Consider the following 21,387-nt stretch of genomic DNA (forward strand, 5'->3'; position numbering starts at 1 on the left):
CTTGTAAAATGAACATGACTAATCAGGTTATCTTTCTAACAGTAATGCATTACAATTCCAAGAAGTTCTCAAGACTCACTTCCCACTCTCAATGGATTCTAGTTGGATTATTTGTTCTACTTCTGTAAAAAAAAAAAGTCACTGGTAATTTGATAGGGATCACATTAAATCTGTAGATTGCCTTGGGCAGTATGGCCACTTTAACAATATTGATTCTTCCAATCCAAGAGCATGGGACATCTTGCTATTTCTTTAAGTCATCTTTAATTTCCTTAATCAATGTTTTGTAGTTCTCCACATATGTCTTTCACCTCCTTGGTCAGATTTATTCCTAAGCATTTTATAGTTCTGGATTATATGGAATCACGAAAGACCCAGAATAGCTAGAGCAATATTGAAGAAAAAGAACAAAGTTGGAGGAATAACCCTCCCAGACTTCAGACAATACTACAGAGCTACAGTAATCAAAACAGCATGGTAATGGTACAGAAACAGACACATGGATCAATGAAACAGAAGAGAGAGCCCAGAAATAAACCCCACAGACTTACAGTCAATTAATCTTAGACAAAGGAGGCAAGAATATAAAATAGAGAGAAGAAAGTCTCTTCAGCAAGTGGTGTTGGAAAAACTGGACAGCAGCATGTAAATCAATGAAGTTACAACATTTTCTCACACCACACACAAAAATAAACTCAAAATGGCTTAAAGAAGTAAACATAAGACAAGACACTATAAACCTTCTGGAAGAAAACACAGGCAAAACATTATCTGACATAAATCTTAGTAATGTTTCCTAGGACAGTCTATCCAGGCAATAGAAATAAAAGCAAAAATTAACAAATAGGACCTAATTAAACTTACAAGCTTTTGCACAGCAAAAGAAACCATAAGCAAAACAAAATGACAACCCACAGAATGGGAGAAAATATTTGCAAATGATGTGACTGACAAAAGTTTAATTTCCAGAATATATAAACAGCTCACACAATTTAATAACAACAAAAACAAAAAACAGCCCAATCCAAAAATGGGTAGAAGACCTAAACAAGCAATTCTCCAATGAAGACATACAAATGGCTAATAGGCATATGAAAAAATGCTCAATGTCACAATTAACAGAGAAATGCAAATCAAAACTATAATGAGGAGTGTCACTATATGCCAACAACATGTTACTATATATAGAAAACCCTAACAGGTCCACACAAAAACTACTAGAGCTGATCGAAGAACTCAGCAAGGTAGCAGGTTACAAGATTAACATTCAAAAATCAGTTGCATTTCTTTACACTAACGATGAATCAACAGAAAAAGAAAGTAAAGAAACAATCCCCTTTAAAATAGCACCCAAAGTAATAAAATACCTAGGAATAAATCTAACCAAGGAGGTGAAAGAATTATACACAGAAAACTATAAACCATTGATGAAGGAAATTAAAGAAGACTTTAAAAAATGGAAAGATATCCCATGCTCTTGGATTGGAAGAATCAATATTGTTAAAATGGTCACACTGCCCAAGGCAAACTACAGATTTAATGCAATCCCTATCAAATTACCCAGGACATATTTCACAGAACTAGAACAAATCACAATAAAATTTATATGGAACCATCAAAGACCTAGAATTGCCAAAGCATTCCTGAAGAGAAAGAAAGAGGCTGGAGGAATAACTCTCCCAGACTTCAGACAATACTATAGAGCTACAGTCATCAAGACAGCATGGTATTGGTACAAAAACAGATATATAGACCAATGGAACAGAATAGAGAGCCCAGAAATGAACCCACAAACTTTTGGTCAACTAATCTTCAATAAAGGAGGCAAGAATATACAATGGAATAAAGACAGTCTCTTCAGCAAATGGTGTTGGAAAAACTGGACAGCAGCATGTAAAGCAATGAAGCTAGAACACTCCCTTACACCATACACAAAAATAAACTCAAAATGGATCAAAGACTTAAACATAAGACAAGATACAATAAACCTCCTAGAAGAAAATATAGGCAAAACATTATCTCACATATATCTCAAAAATGTCCTCCTAGAACAGTCTACTCAAGCAATACAAATAAAAGCAAGAATAAATAAATGGGATCTAATGAAACTTACATGCTTCTGCACAGCAAAGGAAACCATAAGTAAAACAAAAAGACAACCTACAGAATGGGAGAAAATTTTTGCAAATGAAACCGACAAAGGCTTGATCTCCAGAATATATAAGCAGCTCATAAGACTTAATAAGAAACAAACAACCCAATCCAAAAATGGGCAAAACACCTAAACAAGCAAGTCTCCAAGGAAGACATACAAATGATCAATAGGCACATAAAAAAATGTTCAATATCACTAATTATCAGAGAAATGCAAATCAAAACTACAATGAGGTATCACCTCACACCAGTCAGAACGGCCATCATTCAAAAATCCACAAATGACAAATGCTAGAGAGGCTGTGGAGAATAGGGAACCCTCCTGCACTGCTGGTGGGAATGCAGTTTGGTGCAGCCACTGTGGAAAACAGTATGGAGATTCCTCAAAAGACTAGGAATAGACTTACCGAATGACCCAGGAATCCCGCTCCTGGGCATATATCCAGAAGGAACCCTACTTCAAAATGACACCTGCACCCCAATGTTCACAGCAGCACTATTTACAATAGCCAAGACATGGAAACAGCCTAAATGTCCATAGACAGATGACTGGATAAAGAAGAAGTGGTATATTTATACAATGGAATACTACTCAGCCATAAAAACCGACAACATAACGCCATTTGCAGCAACACGGATGCTCCTGGAGAATGTCACTCTAAGTGAAGTAAGCCAGAAAGAGAAAGAAAAATTCCATATGAGATCGCTCATAAGTGGAATCTAAAAAAACAAACAAACAAACAAACAAAAAAACCAAAGCATAAATACAAAACAGAAACAGACTCATAGACATAGAATACAAACCTGTGGTTGCCAAGGGGGCAGAAAGTGGGAAGAGATAGACAGGATTTCAAAATTGTAGAATAGATGAACAAGATTATACTGTATAGCACAGGGAAATATACACAAGATATTATGGTAGCTCACAGAGAAAAAAATGTGACAATGAATATATGTATGTTCATGTATAACTGAAAAATTGTGCTTTACACTGGAATTTGATACAACATTGTAAAATGATTATAAATCAATAAAAAATGTTAAAAAAAAAAAAAACTATGATGAGGTATCATCTCACACCAGTCAGAATGGGCATCATTCAAAAGTCCACAAACAATAATGCTAGAGAGGCTATGGAGAAAAGGGAACCCTCCTACACTGTTGGTGGGAAAGTAGTCTGGTGCAGCCATCATGGAAAACAATATGGAGATTCCTCAAAAGACTGAAAATAGACTTACCATATGATCCAGCAATCCCACTCCTGGGCATATATCCAGAGGGACCTCTAATTCAAAAAGATACATGCATCCCAATGTTCACGGCAGCATTATATACAATAGCCAAGATGGGGAAACAACTTAAATGTCCATTGACAGATGACTGGATAAAGACGATGTGGTGTATTTATACAAGGGAATACTACTCAGCCATAAAAAGAATAAAATGATGCCACTTGTAGCAACATGGATAGACCTAGAGATCATCATTTTAAGTGAAGAAAGCCAGAAAGAGAAAGGAAAATACCATGTGGTATCACTCATATGTGGAATCAAAACAAAACAAAACAAAACAAAAAACAGGACACTAATGAACTCACCTACAAAACACAAACAGACTCGCAGACATAGTAAACAATCTTATGGTTACCAGGGGAAAAGGGCTGAGAAGGGATAAATTTGGGAGTTTGAGATTAGCAAATGTTAGTCACTATATGTAAAAATAGATTTAAAAAATATTTCTTCTGTATAGCACAGGGAACTATATTCAGTATCTTGTAATAATCTTTAATGAAAAAGAATATGAAAACAAATATATGTATGTATATGCATGACTGAGACATTGTGCTGTATGCCAGAAATTGACATATTGTAGCTGACTGTACTTCAGTTAAAAAAAAATCTAGTTGGGCACATAGGCACAGAGATATGAAACATTAAGAAGCCAGAGTAATAAAACTTCAGCTGTCACCTGCAAGGGATTGAATCTAGGTTTTCTACATACCACGAAGTTTAACCCTTTAAGGGTTGAGAATGTGCCACATAGCTTTAAGTAAGATTTGAATAAAAAAATACAAATTAATTTTCTTAAATGAAGTATGAGGAGTCAGTCATTCATGAAATATACTGAGCACAATGTAACGTTCTGACAAGACAGGATCAAAATGAACAGCAAATCATTACTGGTAATATACGATGTAGTTAGTGTAGAGAGCATAGGACTAAAATGGACCTAATCTTAGCTATAGTGTTAGGACTTGCTTTTTTAAAAAAGCCTTTTGAAAATAAAGTGTGTGTGTGTCTGTGTAAATGACACTGGTATATATATAAAACTCACAATGACACAACTATATATGTTTGGTGGGGAAAAGGCGGTTGTTTCCTTTTCTGTCTTTAACAGGAGCAGCAGCAAGCAGTGCTGTAGGACACCTGGCTACCCGACTACAAAGGCTGAAGTTGCCTCATATCAAGTGGTTTTCTAAGCCTCTTAAAAATTATTTTTACTATTAACGTGCCACAGTATTTGAAAACCCCATTTCTGATTTCTCAAACATTAATAAAAGGCCTCATCAGCTTATACCAATTCTTCAATCAAATGTAGAAAATTGTGGGCTTTGGCATCAGGCTTGGCTGTTAATGCCAGATCTTCCATTTGCTAATTGTGACACTTCAGGTAGGTAAGTTACCTACTCATTTTGTGACTTTTCTCATCTATACAAAGGGATTAAAAGCGTTTGTCTTATGTAGTGGCTGTGACTCACAATGAGAAAATGCATAAAAACTATCTACTAATTGAGAAAAGCAGTTAATATTCCCCAATCTCCCCCCCAAAGACATCTGCTCATGAAAAAGAAGAGAATTTTTGACTATTAAAAAAAACTTCACAGAGTTTCAAGAATTAGTGTTTTTTATTATCAGATAATAATGACAATTATGCAAAAATTCAAAGCTCTCCTTAATATCTGACTTGAAATAAAATTTCAGGCACAACAGTAAAAATCATTATCTCTATAATTATGGTGAATTTGAAAGTTCTGTTTAAGGCACTTCTGACACCTCAACTTCTCATGAAATACAGTTTCATAAATTAAAAACTTAAGTTAAAAAATAGAAAGCTTGATTACTAAAGCAACATTATGGGGCAAAAACATGTAAAATCCATCCAGTCACTGCTGCTATTTCATTTACAACCTACACTTGTTTACCATAATTTACCTAATTTGATTTCAATTAAACCTATGTGTTAAAGTAAAATTTTAATAAGGAATCTAAATGATTTAACCAGTCAGAAAAAAATTATTGCCAATCTGTTCAATGAAAAAGTAAATACAATCATAGCATTCTAAAGCCAAAAGAAACTGAAGATTATTTGGTTAAACTTCTATTACAGGCTTTGAAAGCTAGTGAATCATCAAAAGTTTGAATCAGTGGTAGCCTGTGCAAGCTGATTCTGCTTACATTTAGAAGAACCTGATTGTTAACTGTCAGAGCACACTTTTTGGCCATCGTATACAGCTGCACTGTACAGTTGTTCAAGGGACAGACTACTCAAAAATGAGAAAATGCACAGTATCTTTGGTCTTTGGTCAGCTTCTAACTGTCCCACCTTAGTTTGAACTTACTAGTCAAACTTCTACAAATGTACATGGTTTAATCAGCTGAATTTTTAAATTTAAAAGTACACTCTCAAAAACCCATTTCTTAAGTTTATGAAATCAAAACCGGCATGCAGTTGTAAAGCAGTAACTGTGAGATTGAGGCGCCAAAATTTTAAGGGAATCGAAGAGCTTTTTTTTTTTTTTTTAACATTTTGAGTCCAGTCAGAGGATAATTGAGATGAATCATTTGTTTAGGTTGGGATTTAGTAGTTTAGTTCCACACTTAAGAAAATGAGGGAAGGGAAACAATAAACAATGTTTCCTTCTAAGTCAGCCTAATTCAGTGGTTCTCAAAGAATGGGCTACAGACCAGCAGATTAGTATTACCTGGGACCTTGCTAGAAATGCAAATTCGTGGGTCCCAGCTCAGAGCTACAAAACCACAAACTCCGGGAATGGAGCCCAGAAGTCTGTGTTCTAACAAGTCCTCCAAGTGATTCTGATGTACGCTAAAGTCTGAGAACCACTTGTTTAGTTCATCAGAGGAGAGAGCAAAGTGGATTTTTAGAGTAAAAACAATCTAGATATGAAGAGTATAAATTCCTCTAGACTATATTTTGAGGTCTATTTCTCAGAAATCTGAGTGCAGAAAACGGGTACAAAATGGTAAACTCTAACAGCAGGCAAGTCTATGTAACTATATAATTGATATGAGTATTCAACAGTATTGTATATATAATGTCATATATAGTATGTATGTTCAAGAATATATAAAAGTGTGTATTTATATTAATTTTTTATCATAGTGAAAAATTAGTAGCAATTTATGATTTACATTTTTTAAAGTTTCATTTTTCTATTTGTTTTTAACTCACTCTCACTTGTTGAACAGATTATCACTAACCCTATGAGAAAATTATACAAGTAGTTATTATGCAGTTTAGAGATGAGGAAACTGACGCTTAAATAAGTGATTTTCTTACATGGGTAATGAGTGGCTGGAGTTCAAATGCAAGATTTCTGAGGTGATGATCAGGATCTTCCCCCGTATCATGCAGTACCATATTATTCATTTTCATGTGGAGTTTTTTTCCAACTTTTTTATTGCAATAAAATACATATAAAACCATCATGTATTTTAAAACAAAATTATAACAAGAGAAGCATTATAATAATAAAATAGTCAAAGATACTTTCACTCTAAACTAGAAAGTTTAACAGACACATTAATTTTTTCTAAGACATCTTCTGTCCTTTGAATTTAGCAAGTAGCCTGCAGATAATTTTTTTAGGTTAAGGGTACAAATCTTTGTTCCTTCATATTGCTCACTATGTCTCAAGAAAATATGCCTCTAAGTGATTAAATATGCAGTCCTAAAATGAATATAGCAAAGATCATAGCAAACAGGGCTGATAAGTGCAAAAACAACAAGAACAAGAAAATGAAAGCTTAGAAACAAGAAGTTACTGAAGAGCAAAGATAAATGTCATGCTATTTCTGTAACAGACCAGCCTAGACATTTTCTCCCTTTGTCATCTCAATAGTTAAAGGTACTCTTTAAAAATCTATTCCTGGCTTCTGAAAACACACTCTTGACAGAAAGTTCTAGCAGGAAATGCACTTGGCAAGTCGCTGACTCAGCGGAGAGCTAATCTATCTAATCTTAAGACTCAATAAACAGGCACACATCCTTTTCCCCTGGTTCTTAAATTTCCTCTCTACTGAAATGACCTACATTAAGGGTTGAAGACTTCCTATACCACCCTGAAAAGGTTACAGAAATTATTAAATGATTATTAAGTGATTTTATGTTATGATGCAATGTAGATTCTGCATCAGAAATAACGTTTAATAAAAGGTATTATCCACTGTAATTATGTATGTCAATTATACCTCAATTAACAAAAAGAAGCCATTCTCAGTATTTTTTGAGTTTATAAAAAAAGGAGGTAAATTAGTATTTAGAGCTATACAGAAAACATGCCCTCTAGGGACTAACATTCTTTTATTCAAAATTTGAAAATAGTATGTATTTAAAAGTTTAAAAGTTCTTGCACAGCAAAGGAAACCATGAACAGGAAAAAAAAGAAAAAAGCTACTGAATGAGAGAAAACATTTGCTAATATGACAAATATGGGGTTAATATCCAAAATATAGAAACAGCTCATACAATAAACATTTAAAAAAAATGATTCAACTAAAAAATAGGCAGAAGGCCTGAATAGAACTTTTTTCAAAGAACACATACAGATGGCCAATAGGCATGAAAAGATGGTCAACACAGTTAATGGTAAGAGAAATGCAAATTAAAACTACAATGAGGTATCACCTCACATCTGTCAGAATGGCTATCATCAAAAAGAACACAAATAACAAATGTTGACAAAGATGTGGAGAAGGGAACTCTTGAACACTGTTGGTGGGAATATAAACTGATGCAGCCACTGTGGAAACTAGTAGGAAGGTTTCTCAAAAAACTAAAAACAGAACTACCATATGACTACCAATTCTACTGCTGGGTATATATCCAACAAAAAAACCCCCCACCAATTCAAAAAGATACATGCACCCCAATATTCATAGCAGCATTATTTACAATTGCCAAAATATGGAAGCAACCTGTCCATCAACAGATGAATGGATCAAGAAGATATGGTCTATGTATACAATGGAATACTACTTAGCCATAAAAAGAATGAATTCCTGCCATTTGCAACAACTTGGAGGATATGATGCTAACTGAAGTAAGTCAAACAGAGAAAGACAAATACTATACTAGCGGTTTTACTGGGGGTGCGGGGCAAGATAGCGGTAGGGGATTAAGAGGTACAAACTACTATGTATAAATAAATAAGCTACAATGATATCTTGCAGAACATAGGGGATATAGCCAGTATTTTATAGTAACTATAAAAGGAATAAAACCTTTAAAAATTGTGAATCACTATTGTACATCTGAATATTATACATCAACTATACCTCAATTAAAAAAAAAGAAGGTAGTCTATAAAAGTACAATGCCACTCTTTAATACTGATAAATGATTTCCAAGATTAAGTGCAAAACATAACAAGATACAGAACAGTGTATATATTTATCTTCTGTAAGACAGGGGAGTAAGCCCCAAAATATATAAAATTACTTGCCTAAGTAGAGAACATCTCTAGGAAGATACATAAGAAACTACTATCACTGGCTGTATCCAGGGAGGGGAAGTGGGTAGGTGGAAGGCACAAGTGGGAGGGAGTCTCTTCACTGTGTATTACCTTTGCCTTTGAATTGTGTACCACATCCAAGCATTAATTATTCAAGAAAGAAAAAAACTTCCTCTTCTGATACTCCCTGTGTTTTATGGCTAACTCATAATTTTCTAAGTTCATTACTTCTTTCCTGGCATTGTATTAACAATATGTAATTATATTTTATTCAAATCAAATCAATACCCACTTAGCAGTGGGTCCCTAAGCTAAATGTCTTCTATGCGCTTTTATTTATGACAGCCTTTATAAGAACGTTAAAATGCCTAGAGATTCCAGAACTGCTATGTGGAAAGTGTTTTCAAAACAGACCACAGGAGAAACCTCATGTTCTAATTAATTTTCCTTCTTGATAAAAACCTTTTAGAACTGAGGTTTTGTATCATCTTTAATAGTCACATTCCTATATGATTATCAAGACCTAGTACTTCACTGTGCAAAGCATATTAGAATGTACAGATTTTTTAAATAAAATTACCTCAATAAGTTTTATGTGCATATTCTTTTTCTTGAAGAAAAAAAAGAGAATATAACTGAAATAAATAAATCCATATTCCTACCTTCAAAACTCTCTCATTGGTCAACAGTGCAACTTGCTTTTCTGAAGCTTGCTTTTCCACATACCTAAAATTTTACCATCCCATACACAAAAAGAGAAAATTAGAATCCTAAATATCTGAATAGTATATGGGGAAAAAAAGAACTTCCTAGACTGGTAGCCATATTCTTTTATTTCTTCCAAAAATAAATTCAAAGGGGGGAGGGTACAGCTCAAGTGGTAGAGCGTATGCTTAGCAGGCATGAGGTCCTGGGTTCAATCTCCAATACCTCCTCTAAAAATAAATAAACCTAATTACCTCCCCCCTCCCACTCACCAAAAATAAAATAATTAAATACAATAATAAATAAATAAAATAAAATAAAATAAAATAAAATAAAATAAAATAAGATAAAAAAATTCAAGATGACAGTCATGGTTTAACAGTAATTTTTTGACTCCTTAAATCTGCTGCATTTCACAGTGCAGGGATCTAATAATAAACAAAGGCCATAAACTCCAGAAATAGGAAATGTTATTTATAAAATGTAATTCTGGAGAACTTGCAAGTTATGCCCCCTTGTAAAAATATTTCTCTTAATGCCAAATACTCAAATCCAACAAAGAAATGTCTCAATTAAAAACAGAAGTGTTTTGTTTTGTTCTAAACAAAATTTTAAAAGTTATTTTTCCTTTACTCACATAAAAAATAACTGGATCTGAGATCCCTTATTTTGCCCCTAACTCTTTCATAAGATACATTAAATATGTACTTCTCTTCTTACCTCCTAAACGATGGAAGACGTCGGATATTTTCACATTGATTATCTGACAAAAAATTTATTCTTCTCTTGGCTTCTGGAAGATTACAGCACAGAACACTGAGGGGCTGGGAACAGAAATGCTCCAACAGAGAAAGCTGAAAGAAATGTGAAGATTAAATACAGCTGCTGTATTTTGGTAGCAGATCTTTTGCCCTATGGCTGCTCAATTTTCAAGGGTTTTTTTAAACAGCAAAAATATTTATCGCTAATATATTTAATAACGCCACAATAACACTACAAACAATAAATAGCTATATACCTTTAATATTCTAAGTCTCCAATATTGTGGACAAGGTCAGAAAACTGTAATCTCTGAAGGATAAACTAAAAGAAACAAATATACATGGACAGATTACCTACAGAAGCAACTCACAATAACAGTAAACGTTATTGTGAATTATATCTTATAAATTATGGTAGTATCTGAAAAATCATCCCCCCTTGTACATTCTAGTTACTAGAATACATACATTCTAGTGGTGGGGATGGGATTAAGGTGTGACCTAAAAGTCTGACAGATGCTCAAATACTCAAAAGAAAATACCAATCTAAAATCAGTGTAAAAAACAGTCTGCTAAATAAATAAGAATGCTACAACAGCAGCAGTTTTGCCTACTGATAAAAAAAACAATAATGAAAAATGAAGGATGGCCAAAAAAAAATCTCTTTTAAAATTCAGTATTATTTCATGGAGGAAAAGATGGTATAGTATCTGGTAAATATATGTACTCTAATAACTAGAATGTACAAGGGAGGATGATTTTTCAGAGTCTACCTTAATTCATAAGATGTATTTTACAAGACTATCCACATGTTAAAAACTCTGACTCTAAGCAAGCCTCTCGTGCCCAGTTTGGTTTTTCCAGATACCTTGTACCAAAGAGACAGTTTCCTAGATAGTGGACAAAACACATTTTGGTCACTGGAAAATAGCATTCAGCATCACAAATGAATAAATTAACATGCTAGTTTATCTATCAGTCTTAAGGTATTTGAGCTTGATCCTTTCCAGGTAAACTGATCACGAATTTCTGAGCCTGAAGAGCTGAGGACCAGAAACCCAAGGCTAGAAATCCTCTAAAATAGTCCATTCTGGAGGAAGCGTAATACTCTAAGGCAAAGGGTCAGCCTAACATAAAAACAAGTACAAAACAGAAAGTAACTGTTCATGCCAAGTGCTAAATTATTTTTGCACATATTGACATAATCTTGTTTCTACTTCCAATTATATTAATGTGATAATACTTATTCCAATGTTAACGTCACTTTTTAAACATAAGAAAAGTAAAAACCAAACATAAGAGATTTGCTTGGAGAAGGAATGGGACTAAGTCACACAAGTTATAGTAGAGTTAGACAGAGGACAAGAACCCAGTGACATTGAACTATTTTATCCAAGTGTAATCTCAATATCTGGGTCAATTAACAAGTTGGTCAACATATCCACCTAATGAGGAAAGGACTTAAACATACACTGAATGATTACATGCCCTTATCGTACCTTCCACAGAAATCAAGACTTACACACATTTCCCACTGATGATCAGGAAAACTGGACAAATAGGGTCTAAAGACTGCCACCTATTAGCTGTGTGACCCTGGCCAAGCCACTTAACATAAGCCTCTATTTCTTCAAGTGCAAAACTGAGGGTAATAATACTGATTAATGAAACAATGTTATTAATACTTAGTAAAGCTCCTATCATACATAAATTATTAGAACCTATAAAATCATCAAATCACATCCCCTTATTTTACAGATGAGAAAATTGAGACCCAGAGAGATTAAGTAATCTGGTTATTATGCTTTTCTTCATTCACTTTCTCAATGGTATTTGAGCCTACAGTTTGTATTTCCTAAAACTCCTTCTTCCCTTGACTTCAGTGAGACTCCACTTTCCATTGGTTTTCCTTCTTATTTTTAGTCTCCTTTTCTGTTGCTCACTCTTAAATGTCAGCTTGCCCCAGGGTTCCTCTCTGAGTCCTGTCCTCACTTCTCTGGGAGATACTTCATCCTCATCGCATGACTTCAACCACCACCTTCTAATGATAAATTCTAAATATTTCTAGCCCAGATCTTTCTCCTGGATGCCAAATCTTCATATTCAACACACCCTAAATTAACCATATACAAAAAGAAACTTATCCTTTTCTAACAAACTGGCTCTTTGCTTTATATTACCATGTACACTTAATAAATAGTACCAACCTCCATCTGCCAAGCTAGAACCTGTGTGTGTGTCTGTAAGATGCTCCTCATTTATACACCCTATCATCCACTTTGTCACTAGGTTCTGTCAATTCTACCTCATCCTGAAATTATTTTTCTCCTCCCTAGTCCCACTATCACTACCTTAGTTTAGCCCTTGTCATACCTTGCCTAGATTACTGCAGTAGCCCTCGAACAGAGCTGTCTCCCTCTCCTGTTCCAATATTGACCCAGCTAGCTCCGATTCCTTAAGATATACTCCCGTTCTCCACTGGAATCCCCAGGCATGTTTCTTTAATAGCACTGACTACTCAGAATCATAATTTTCTGCCTCCTTGACTAAATAATAAACAATGTGATGACAGAGATTTCTTTGTCCTCTGTATCTCCAGGGCTCAGCAGAGTGCTTGGATTACAGTAGGCTCTTAATAAACACTTATGAGTAAATAAACAAATAAATGAAAGGAAATGAATGAGAGAAGTAAATTAGAAATTTATTATGGCTCAGTTTCACTTAATTTCACACATTGCTAAGGTAAATAATATTTTCTTGCTTTAAAATGCTTTTTAAAAAGTCTAAGCTGAAAAAAAAGACACCTGTTAGCCATAAGAGACCAAAACTATAGTGCCTTATGTGGAGGAAAAATGCATAGGAGAAATTATTTATAATCTTTAAGGCACTACACAAACATGAGGTGTCATCATACTGCACTTCTGCGTTGAACGTTACTAACATGTAGGTTTTAATGAACTTGACAACTGGCATGTGTTCACAATGACTGCACTTTGCTAAGGTATTTTAGGTAGTTGCCAAGAGAAGGAAATATTAACTTTTAAATAACTGAAGAATGGGATCCTTTTTTAGATTAGAACAGGTGTTATAAAGCTAAGTTCATAAATTTTCTCTGGCAATTCATGAAACCTTAGTTAAAATGCATTCCCAATATATAGGAATAAATATAAATGAACACACACACACACGTACATGCAGGGAACAGCTAACTACGCCCAAAGCCTATTTTTGTATGGCCCAGGAATTAAGAATTTTTTTTTTTATTGTTTTAATTTTTTTTTGAGGGGGTAAGTAATTAGGTTTAATCATTTATTTTTAGAGGAAGTCCTGGGGATTGAACCCATGACCTCATGCATGCTAAACATGCGCTCTGCCACTTGGGCTACACATTCTCCTCTATTTTAAATATCTTTAAAGGGTTATTTTTAAAAACTAAGGAGATACTCAACAGAGACCACATGCAGCATGCAAAGCCAAAAATATTATCTGGTCCTTTATAGAAAAAGTTTGCTGATCCCTTATACATAGCATTTCCTAGGCAGAAAGCCCATTAGCTTTCATTAAATTCTCAAAAAACAAGGTCCCCTTCTCCTCATCCTTAAACGGTTAAGAATCACAAGGATGGAGAGAGATCTTTTTCCATTTTTCATATCCTAATTAATGTATTCTCTACATTTGGCTGCAAGGTAACAAAGGAATTGTAGAACCTAGAACAATGTAATTTGAATTTACTTATTCTAGATTTTGCCATTTAAAGTGCCTAATTATCATGCTAAACAGTTTGAAATAACATGCAAATTATTTAGAATCAGCTTGTGAATTTTCAAATCCATTAGTGCCTTCCTACCTGAAGTCCTTTTATGAAGTTCTGAATTGAGAAGTCATGATACAAAAAGATGTTGGTCAAAATCTGCAACACTTTTTCACTTAGTTTAAATGGAAACTGAGTTGTAAGAAGTAGCTGAAAGAGAGAAAAGGGAAGTAGGACATACTCTTTGTTAGTATTACTCTTCATAAAAATCCAGTATAAATAATAAGGCAAAGAACGATACTATGACACAGTACCTGTGAAAGTTGTAATAGTGCTAGCTTTTTTTAGGTCAAATATCAACCAAAATTTTAAATTAACTTATACAACAGTAACAATAACAAAAGAAGCCATTCATACTATATCTTCAGAATCAGGGATGTCCATCATTTCTGTCTACTAAAAAATACTGTCTATAAAATCCCTTTTCTCCCACGATAAGCCACTGAAGAAGCTGCAGGCTTTGGCAATTCTTGTTAATAGAAAGATTTCTTTTTCATCCATATTGATTCACATTAATGAAGAGTAACACATTATGTACTGTTGAATGAGAAACCCAAAATTAATAGATGTCTATTTCAAAAATATTAAATAGCTGAATTTGTATTATTCAGCTAATTTTCAATGGCCTATTATGAAGATCTTACATCTGAAAATGTGAAATCATACTAGGGTTTTCAAACAGAAGCAGGGTTATAGAAGGCCAATTGAATTTGATCACAATCAAGCAACCAAGCAACTTTAAGTACTGTAGCTGGGAAAATTCTCCTCCAGGTGTCAGTAAACCAGTGGAAACCACCTTCGAGGGAAAACAAAGCAGTAATGGTTAGTAAATAACTGGAAGGTCGTCGTTAGTTTACTTTATGCAGCAGCACAAAGCACATCTTCAAGGAGCTGAGTTTAGCAACAATTCATGGAAGACCAATCCCTTCCATGAAAGAATAGTATTTCCATTTAGGTAGAAACAGTGCTAAGGTCTGGGAAAATGTTAGTATTTATTTTTTGGCACAAGCAGCATGATAGGAAAGAGTCCATTAAAAACTTCAAATCATTTTATATAAAATGTAAAGTCAAAACATTGTTATTGTTACTAGGAAGTCATTAAGTTCTGTATAAATTTATTTTAAAAACCTACAATTTTCCACTGAGTAATGACTGACTGACAGATACGTAGATAGGGAGATATAGATAGATTATAATCATTCTTTTCATAAGGTTTATATTGTTACTAAAGAGACAATACTATACATTATAAAATCATTAAATGAAAGTATTAAAATATGTGAAGGAATATACACAATATCATACTCTGAGAGACATAGAAATTTATCACTAATATTTATATTTATAATCTATTCTTGGCAGCTTTATTTCAATCCTATTTCACTGGTAAAATTTTTTCTTTTTACCTTATCAAGTACTGTATTCAGATGCTCCTTGCAAGACAAAGACTGGAATAGTTCTATACACAATAGAGATGATACTGCATGAGGAAGCAACCGATGGATGATAATAGAAGATGTCGCAATTCCAAAAATGAGTATAAGTGGAAATTCATGTCGATGCTGACTGGTTTTCAAAGGAAGATGTAAAAGTGGAATATCTTTAGCAAATACATTTTAATACATCATATTTTAAAATAAGAAAATCTTTATTTTAATGCCTACTTTATAAGGCACTGCTAAGGAATACGATTCTAAATAATAAAAATATTTTAGGTCATTCATTTTCCTCTGTTAAAGCAACACAGAAATAGTTATTTCCCAGACATTCTAGTCCAGAAATCAATCTATTAATAGATCCTCTCATTTTATAAGAACACAGCGGTCCAGAGAGATCAAGTGCTTCCCTTTAAGGTTATATATCTCCAGTGTAGATGTATTAGATCCCATTCAACTTCTTACCCCAAATTTGAGCCCCACTGATAGCCTTCCTCATGGTCAGACAACCAGCCTATGCTATCAGAGTTCAGCGACATGAAGCTCACTAATTTTCAAGGTAACTTATTTAATATAAGGATACTTCTAACAGATATGTTGTCAACCAGCCATGGTAGCTAAGAACTAGAAAACTTTTCAAACAAATGTGTAAGACATATTTTTTAATGGACATCATCAAAGAATGTTACATTCTTTCTCCACCTTCTTAACTCAAACTTACTGAACATCATTTATCCTTAGCATTACCAATATGAACATAAATGACTCCCACAGAGTAAAACAGTCACATCTCTGAAAGCTGCTGTAGGTCACAGCCCTCTGTATGGTCGCTGACGATTTTGCTTGCTCCCTCCTGTTAATTTTTTTTTCCATTTTTCAGTTTTATTAGGTAGAATTATTACAGTTTGACTGCACATATACAATATATTGCATGTAAATACATATATACAATATACTACACATTTTTTTTAGTTTACATTTATGTACTGATCATTATTTCTAAGACGCTCCCTCCCATTAGCTGCTGCTTTTCAGTATTCGAGGGGTATGCGGTTCTACTTTCATAGTACTAAAGTACCTGGACTCTAGTACTGTTTAAGTTCTTCTTCCTTAATTTTGATGGTAAAAGTACTCACAAGACTGAGCTTTTCTGTCACTATTCTGTACTGTGCATTTTTTCAGCATGTTGATCAGTTCAGTGTTAGCATTAAGAAAAGTCTTAGGATCTAGAAATATTAGTTTCAAGTGGGAAAAAAATACTATCAAAATAGGAATTATATTAGTAGATTATCACAGTACAGCTTCAGGCAAATATAGCCATAACTATTGAGCAAGTTAACATACAGAAGAAGCCAAAACAAAATACATCTTAAAAACTGTACTAGGACATAACTGGGAAAAGCACATCACTGGGTTTTTAAATAGCATTAGTTACTCCAATTCCAAGTCTTGCCTTGAAGATCCAATAAGATCATAAAGGCAGTTTCTCATCAGAAATACCATATAAAATAATGCTATTTTAAAAACATTCTTGCTCAGTAGAGCTATTTGTAACTCAGAACTTCTAAGGGTTGATAGGTATCAGAAAACAAGATCTGACAAAAATATCTCAACTTGGCATAGTTTCTCCATCTAGTAGGCAAGTAAACGACAGACCATCTTGGTAAGAGAAACTACATTTTATATCAACTTACCATGCTAATTAAAAACTGGCTAACTTTTGCCTTTGATTCTCATTTTTGGAACAAAAAGCAAATGAAAATCTGATAGGAGGTGTTTAAACATTCAATTTTATAAGCAATTTGAAATCATCCTGGTTTCAATCCATTAGGATAAAATGAAGATTAAACCGCCATTCATTTTCTCTTAAAAGTTGTATGTTTTCTTAATAAAAAGAATGTAGTGAAAAAGCCAGGAGATACACCATCTACCTGCTGATAATTATGAAGTCCTGGAGTACTTTTGTGGTGAAGCTTTCCATATCCTTTAAGATAAGCACAACAGGAGGAGACTGCCATTGGCTAGAAGTCCTCTTTTTTCTTGGCATTTTTGGGTCTGTCTTCTTTTAAGCCATTGTGGAAAAGAAGGAGTTAAAAGTGAGTTTTACCAACCAAACAATGCCATAATGCCACATGGTGATATATTTCCCTTTATATCTCACAGTAACACTGTTTCTTTTATTTCCTCACATAATAAACAGAAACTCATTTCAACAGTTATTAGAAGAATCTTTCTATGTCTGACATGGGAATAATAACCAAGAAAAACATTCAGTAAAATCTGTAACTCATATGAAATATTTATATTTTCTGCTATCTGAGAAAATAACAGGAAAAGCATGGGGAGAAGAGAATATTTTCTATAAAACTGATTTTGCTGTCGGTAAAATGTTAGATTTTGCTTTGCTTTAGGGTAGGAATCAGTATTTTTAATTAAAATCTGTAATGAATAACACTACTTGCTGCTCTATTACTGTGAAATTTCAAGTTGAAAAGCATCTTATATATCATCTGGTCCAATCCCAATCTTTTAAAGATTTCTGACCTAAATTGTATGCAACATTTGATTTCTGGAAAATCTAAAACTGTGGATCAAATTACGGTATTATGGTAAGCATTAGACCTAGTTTAATCCCTATATAAAGGAAAATAAACTTCACTTATGATGACTTCAGCAAATATGTTCATCAGAAAATGCTACCACAGTAACTTTTCCCATATATCTGGCTACACAGCATCATAAACTAAGGCTGTGGTTTTATGCTGCAGTTACCCATGAATCATCTAGGTTATTCATTTTCACCAGAGACTGTCATGGTAGAATGGAACTTCTATTTATATACCTGCTTGTTGAATATACTTTACTTACACAGCATTCGTTCCTCAAGAATTCTAAACATGGAACAAATTATATTTATATATATAGATGACTATTCCTCATATAACTAAGTTGACAATGGGTACTGAAAGCATGGTTTTAACTGCACAAAAGTAAATACTGAGGAACTTAACAGATGATATATTAAAGTTATAGCCATTGTCACAGAGACAGAACCTGCAGCAGAACAAATTCTTGATGCTGTCATTCGATGACATTCTCCCACAAAGAAAATGGCCTTGTAAGAACCTAAACACTTACCAGAAATTAGGCTGCATACTGATAAAAGAAAACTAAATTCTAGCAGCCATTGGAAAAATAAGTAGCTACTATTAAATTAACAGCTAGTGCTGCAAAAACATATCCTTATTAGAACAAAACAGTACTATGTTTACTATAATTCCAGGCCTCTTCAATCATATGCCAATTTCCTAGGAAAAAATTGTCAGTTTACATTTACCTGTGTGACATTCATATACCAATTGGAAAGAGAATCCATTGAATAATGTGTCTTTTTCTGGGTGACCTGAACACTTTCTTTCTCTTTGGATTGCACATCCATATTGCAGTCCATCAACTGTGAGGTCAGCTTTTTCAAAAAATGTTTCATATCTGTAGAATATAAAAGGTAAGAAAGCATATTCCCTTAAAACAAATCTAAAACACTTCAAACTTCTTGATCAGTATTTACACTATTTGGGTAGAATGTGTTTTTCTACACTTAACATTAACATTTAACATATTAAGGTTCATTAGTATCTTCTCCATAATATTTAAATTTCATTAATTGAGACTCACACTAGGACAAAGTTTATGTTTATTAGCTATAATAAAAGTATTACTAGCCAAATGTGTAAGCATGAAAACTGTAAGTTATCTTAGGAATATGTATTTAAATTACACTGGACAGCAAAAGATTTTTAAGACCCCTAAAAAGAGATAAACAGTGTTATTTACATAAGATATTTTACTGACTACAACTCTTCTCCATAGGCACTTTTAAAGACACCCTAAGGGCTTTTACTTAATTCCAAACAGTTTATGAATACGAATATAAATATAAGCACTTTGAGCCCTTGTATCAGTCCAAATCTAAGCACATTTTACTCTGTTAAATGTCCACATCCTTTATGATTTAATGGCTTCAGACACCCAAGATTAGCTCTGGCAATGGACTGTTCTTCACCATGGTGGCCTGGTGAAGTAAGAAGATTTGAGGCTGTAAATATGAGCCTATGTATGTAGTCTGTTCTCTGTTGGATTAAGTAAGAGCTCCATAGTCCTCAGTTCTCAACTACCTGTCTTAAACCTCCCAACTTATTAAAATTTTACTGGGTTAAGGAACATATATTGTGAAATGCCTGGACAATTACTGGCAGTGAAGCTAATACAGTAAGGGTGGGGCTGGAATAAACAAAGCAAAAGGGGCAAAGAGTCCTGCAATAGTCAGGATTACCCTGGGAGGCACTATACCTTGTCCTGCCAAAATTGTAGGGCCATGCTGTTCCCACAAATAAAAAGGGATAAAGGAAGCTAGAAAGATGACAGAAGAGATTTGTAGCATCTCATCAAGATTATTACACCACTTACACTTTACCTGGACAATCTTTAGCTTGTAATGAGACTACATACGGAGTGACATTATTCTGAAGGACTTCTGTTAGACTTCTGAATGTTAAATCATGATCTGTTACATTCACACCTATGGAATAAGAAGTCAATACTACACCATCATTTTTATCACTAATAATTTAACAACAAGAAAAGCTATTTAACATGTCAAGTGAATTACTAAGTAAAAATATTTTTAAAACATGATTGATAATGGAAACCAAGAAAATATACTGCATAAATGAAGAGATCTCCACTAAAAATAGATACACAGAGGTACACACTATACTTGTCAGGAAAGGTATTTAGCACAGTTTTTCTTTAAAAAAAAATTACTGGGGAACTGTAGCTGACCTCTGAAAACATCTTAGAAGTAATTTCAAATTCATGAAGAGCTCTTTAAAATAATCATTCAAAATTAAGGGCCTTATTGTGACCCTGACTTAACAACTGAGGAGAATCCAATCATTCACACTATTAATAATCACAGCAGTAAATACAATAGGTAAAGCATATACTAAGCTGATTCCTGAAGGAGGAACCTAAAAACAAATTAAAACTTTAGGTCCTTCAAGTATTCACTGAATCCTTGGTTCTCATTTCCACAAATCACAGTTTTATTGCTCTGAATGCAGTTAGCAGAGTTGCATGGCAACTCCCTTCCTACTTTGGAAAAATGTCTATTAACTTATACTTCTCCTAATGTCACAACCTGTGATTTCTAGAAAAGGGTTTGGTGCTTAGGCAGGGCCAGCAGCAGACATCTTGAAACTGCTTGAGACTTGCCACTATGAAAACTTCAACTGCTTGGAAGGGAAAGAAAAGGTTCAGAATCATCCAGGCAACCAGTAAGCAACTTTTTTTTTTCTAGGAGACAAACAAAAATGTTGGCAGGCTATTTTCAAATGGACATATACCTTTTTGAAAATAGAAAATGTACAACTGTGCTTAAGCATTCTTTGAGTGCAGATTTTTCTTCATGCAATCAAAATGATATTCCTAGCATGCATTCTAGTCTACGACTGTGGTACTGCATCTCTGAACAAATCTGGAAGCTTACTAAAACACTGGCTTATCTAGTCTTTTTCACTGACTTTATTAGCTATTTATGTTCCTTAAAACAATGCATTTGTCTATTGGAAACAAGATAATCAACAATGTCTTTAACTGGAAAAATGTTCCCCTCAGACCTCTGACTTTGAGAAGTATGATTTTCATTAGCTTTTCTCCTTTTGGCAGTAGGCAGAGAAGGGATTTAAACAGAGCTCTCACAACAATCTG

The 21,387-nt window shown here is 33.9% G+C and overlaps 1 protein-coding gene across 6 annotated transcripts in view; it reads right to left on the reverse strand.

Moving 5' to 3' along the window:
• The window catches only part of ORC3 (origin recognition complex subunit 3), a 60,655-nt gene that overhangs the window by 29,600 nt on the left and 9,668 nt on the right, over positions 1-21,387 (reverse strand). For 5 of the 6 annotated variants that reach the window (XM_045512153.2, XM_045512154.2, XM_010948952.3 and 2 more), the window contains exons 5-11: positions 20,093-20,197; positions 18,956-19,107; positions 17,550-17,680; positions 15,589-15,748; positions 14,219-14,332; positions 10,331-10,464; positions 9,568-9,631 (exon numbers count right to left, since the gene is read on the reverse strand). In XM_045512153.2, coding sequence (XP_045368109.1) covers positions 9,568-9,631; positions 10,331-10,464; positions 14,219-14,332; positions 15,589-15,748; positions 17,550-17,680; positions 18,956-19,107; positions 20,093-20,197 — 860 coding nt within the window. The remainder of the gene's footprint in view (positions 1-9,567; positions 9,632-10,330; positions 10,465-14,218; positions 14,333-15,588; positions 15,749-17,549; positions 17,681-18,955; positions 19,108-20,092; positions 20,198-21,387) is intronic. The other variant, XM_074368645.1, reaches the window with a different exon arrangement.

This window comes from Camelus bactrianus, chromosome 8, assembly GCF_048773025.1.
Source record: "Camelus bactrianus isolate YW-2024 breed Bactrian camel chromosome 8, ASM4877302v1, whole genome shotgun sequence".
NCBI classification, from domain to species: Eukaryota; Metazoa; Chordata; class Mammalia; order Artiodactyla; family Camelidae; genus Camelus; species Camelus bactrianus.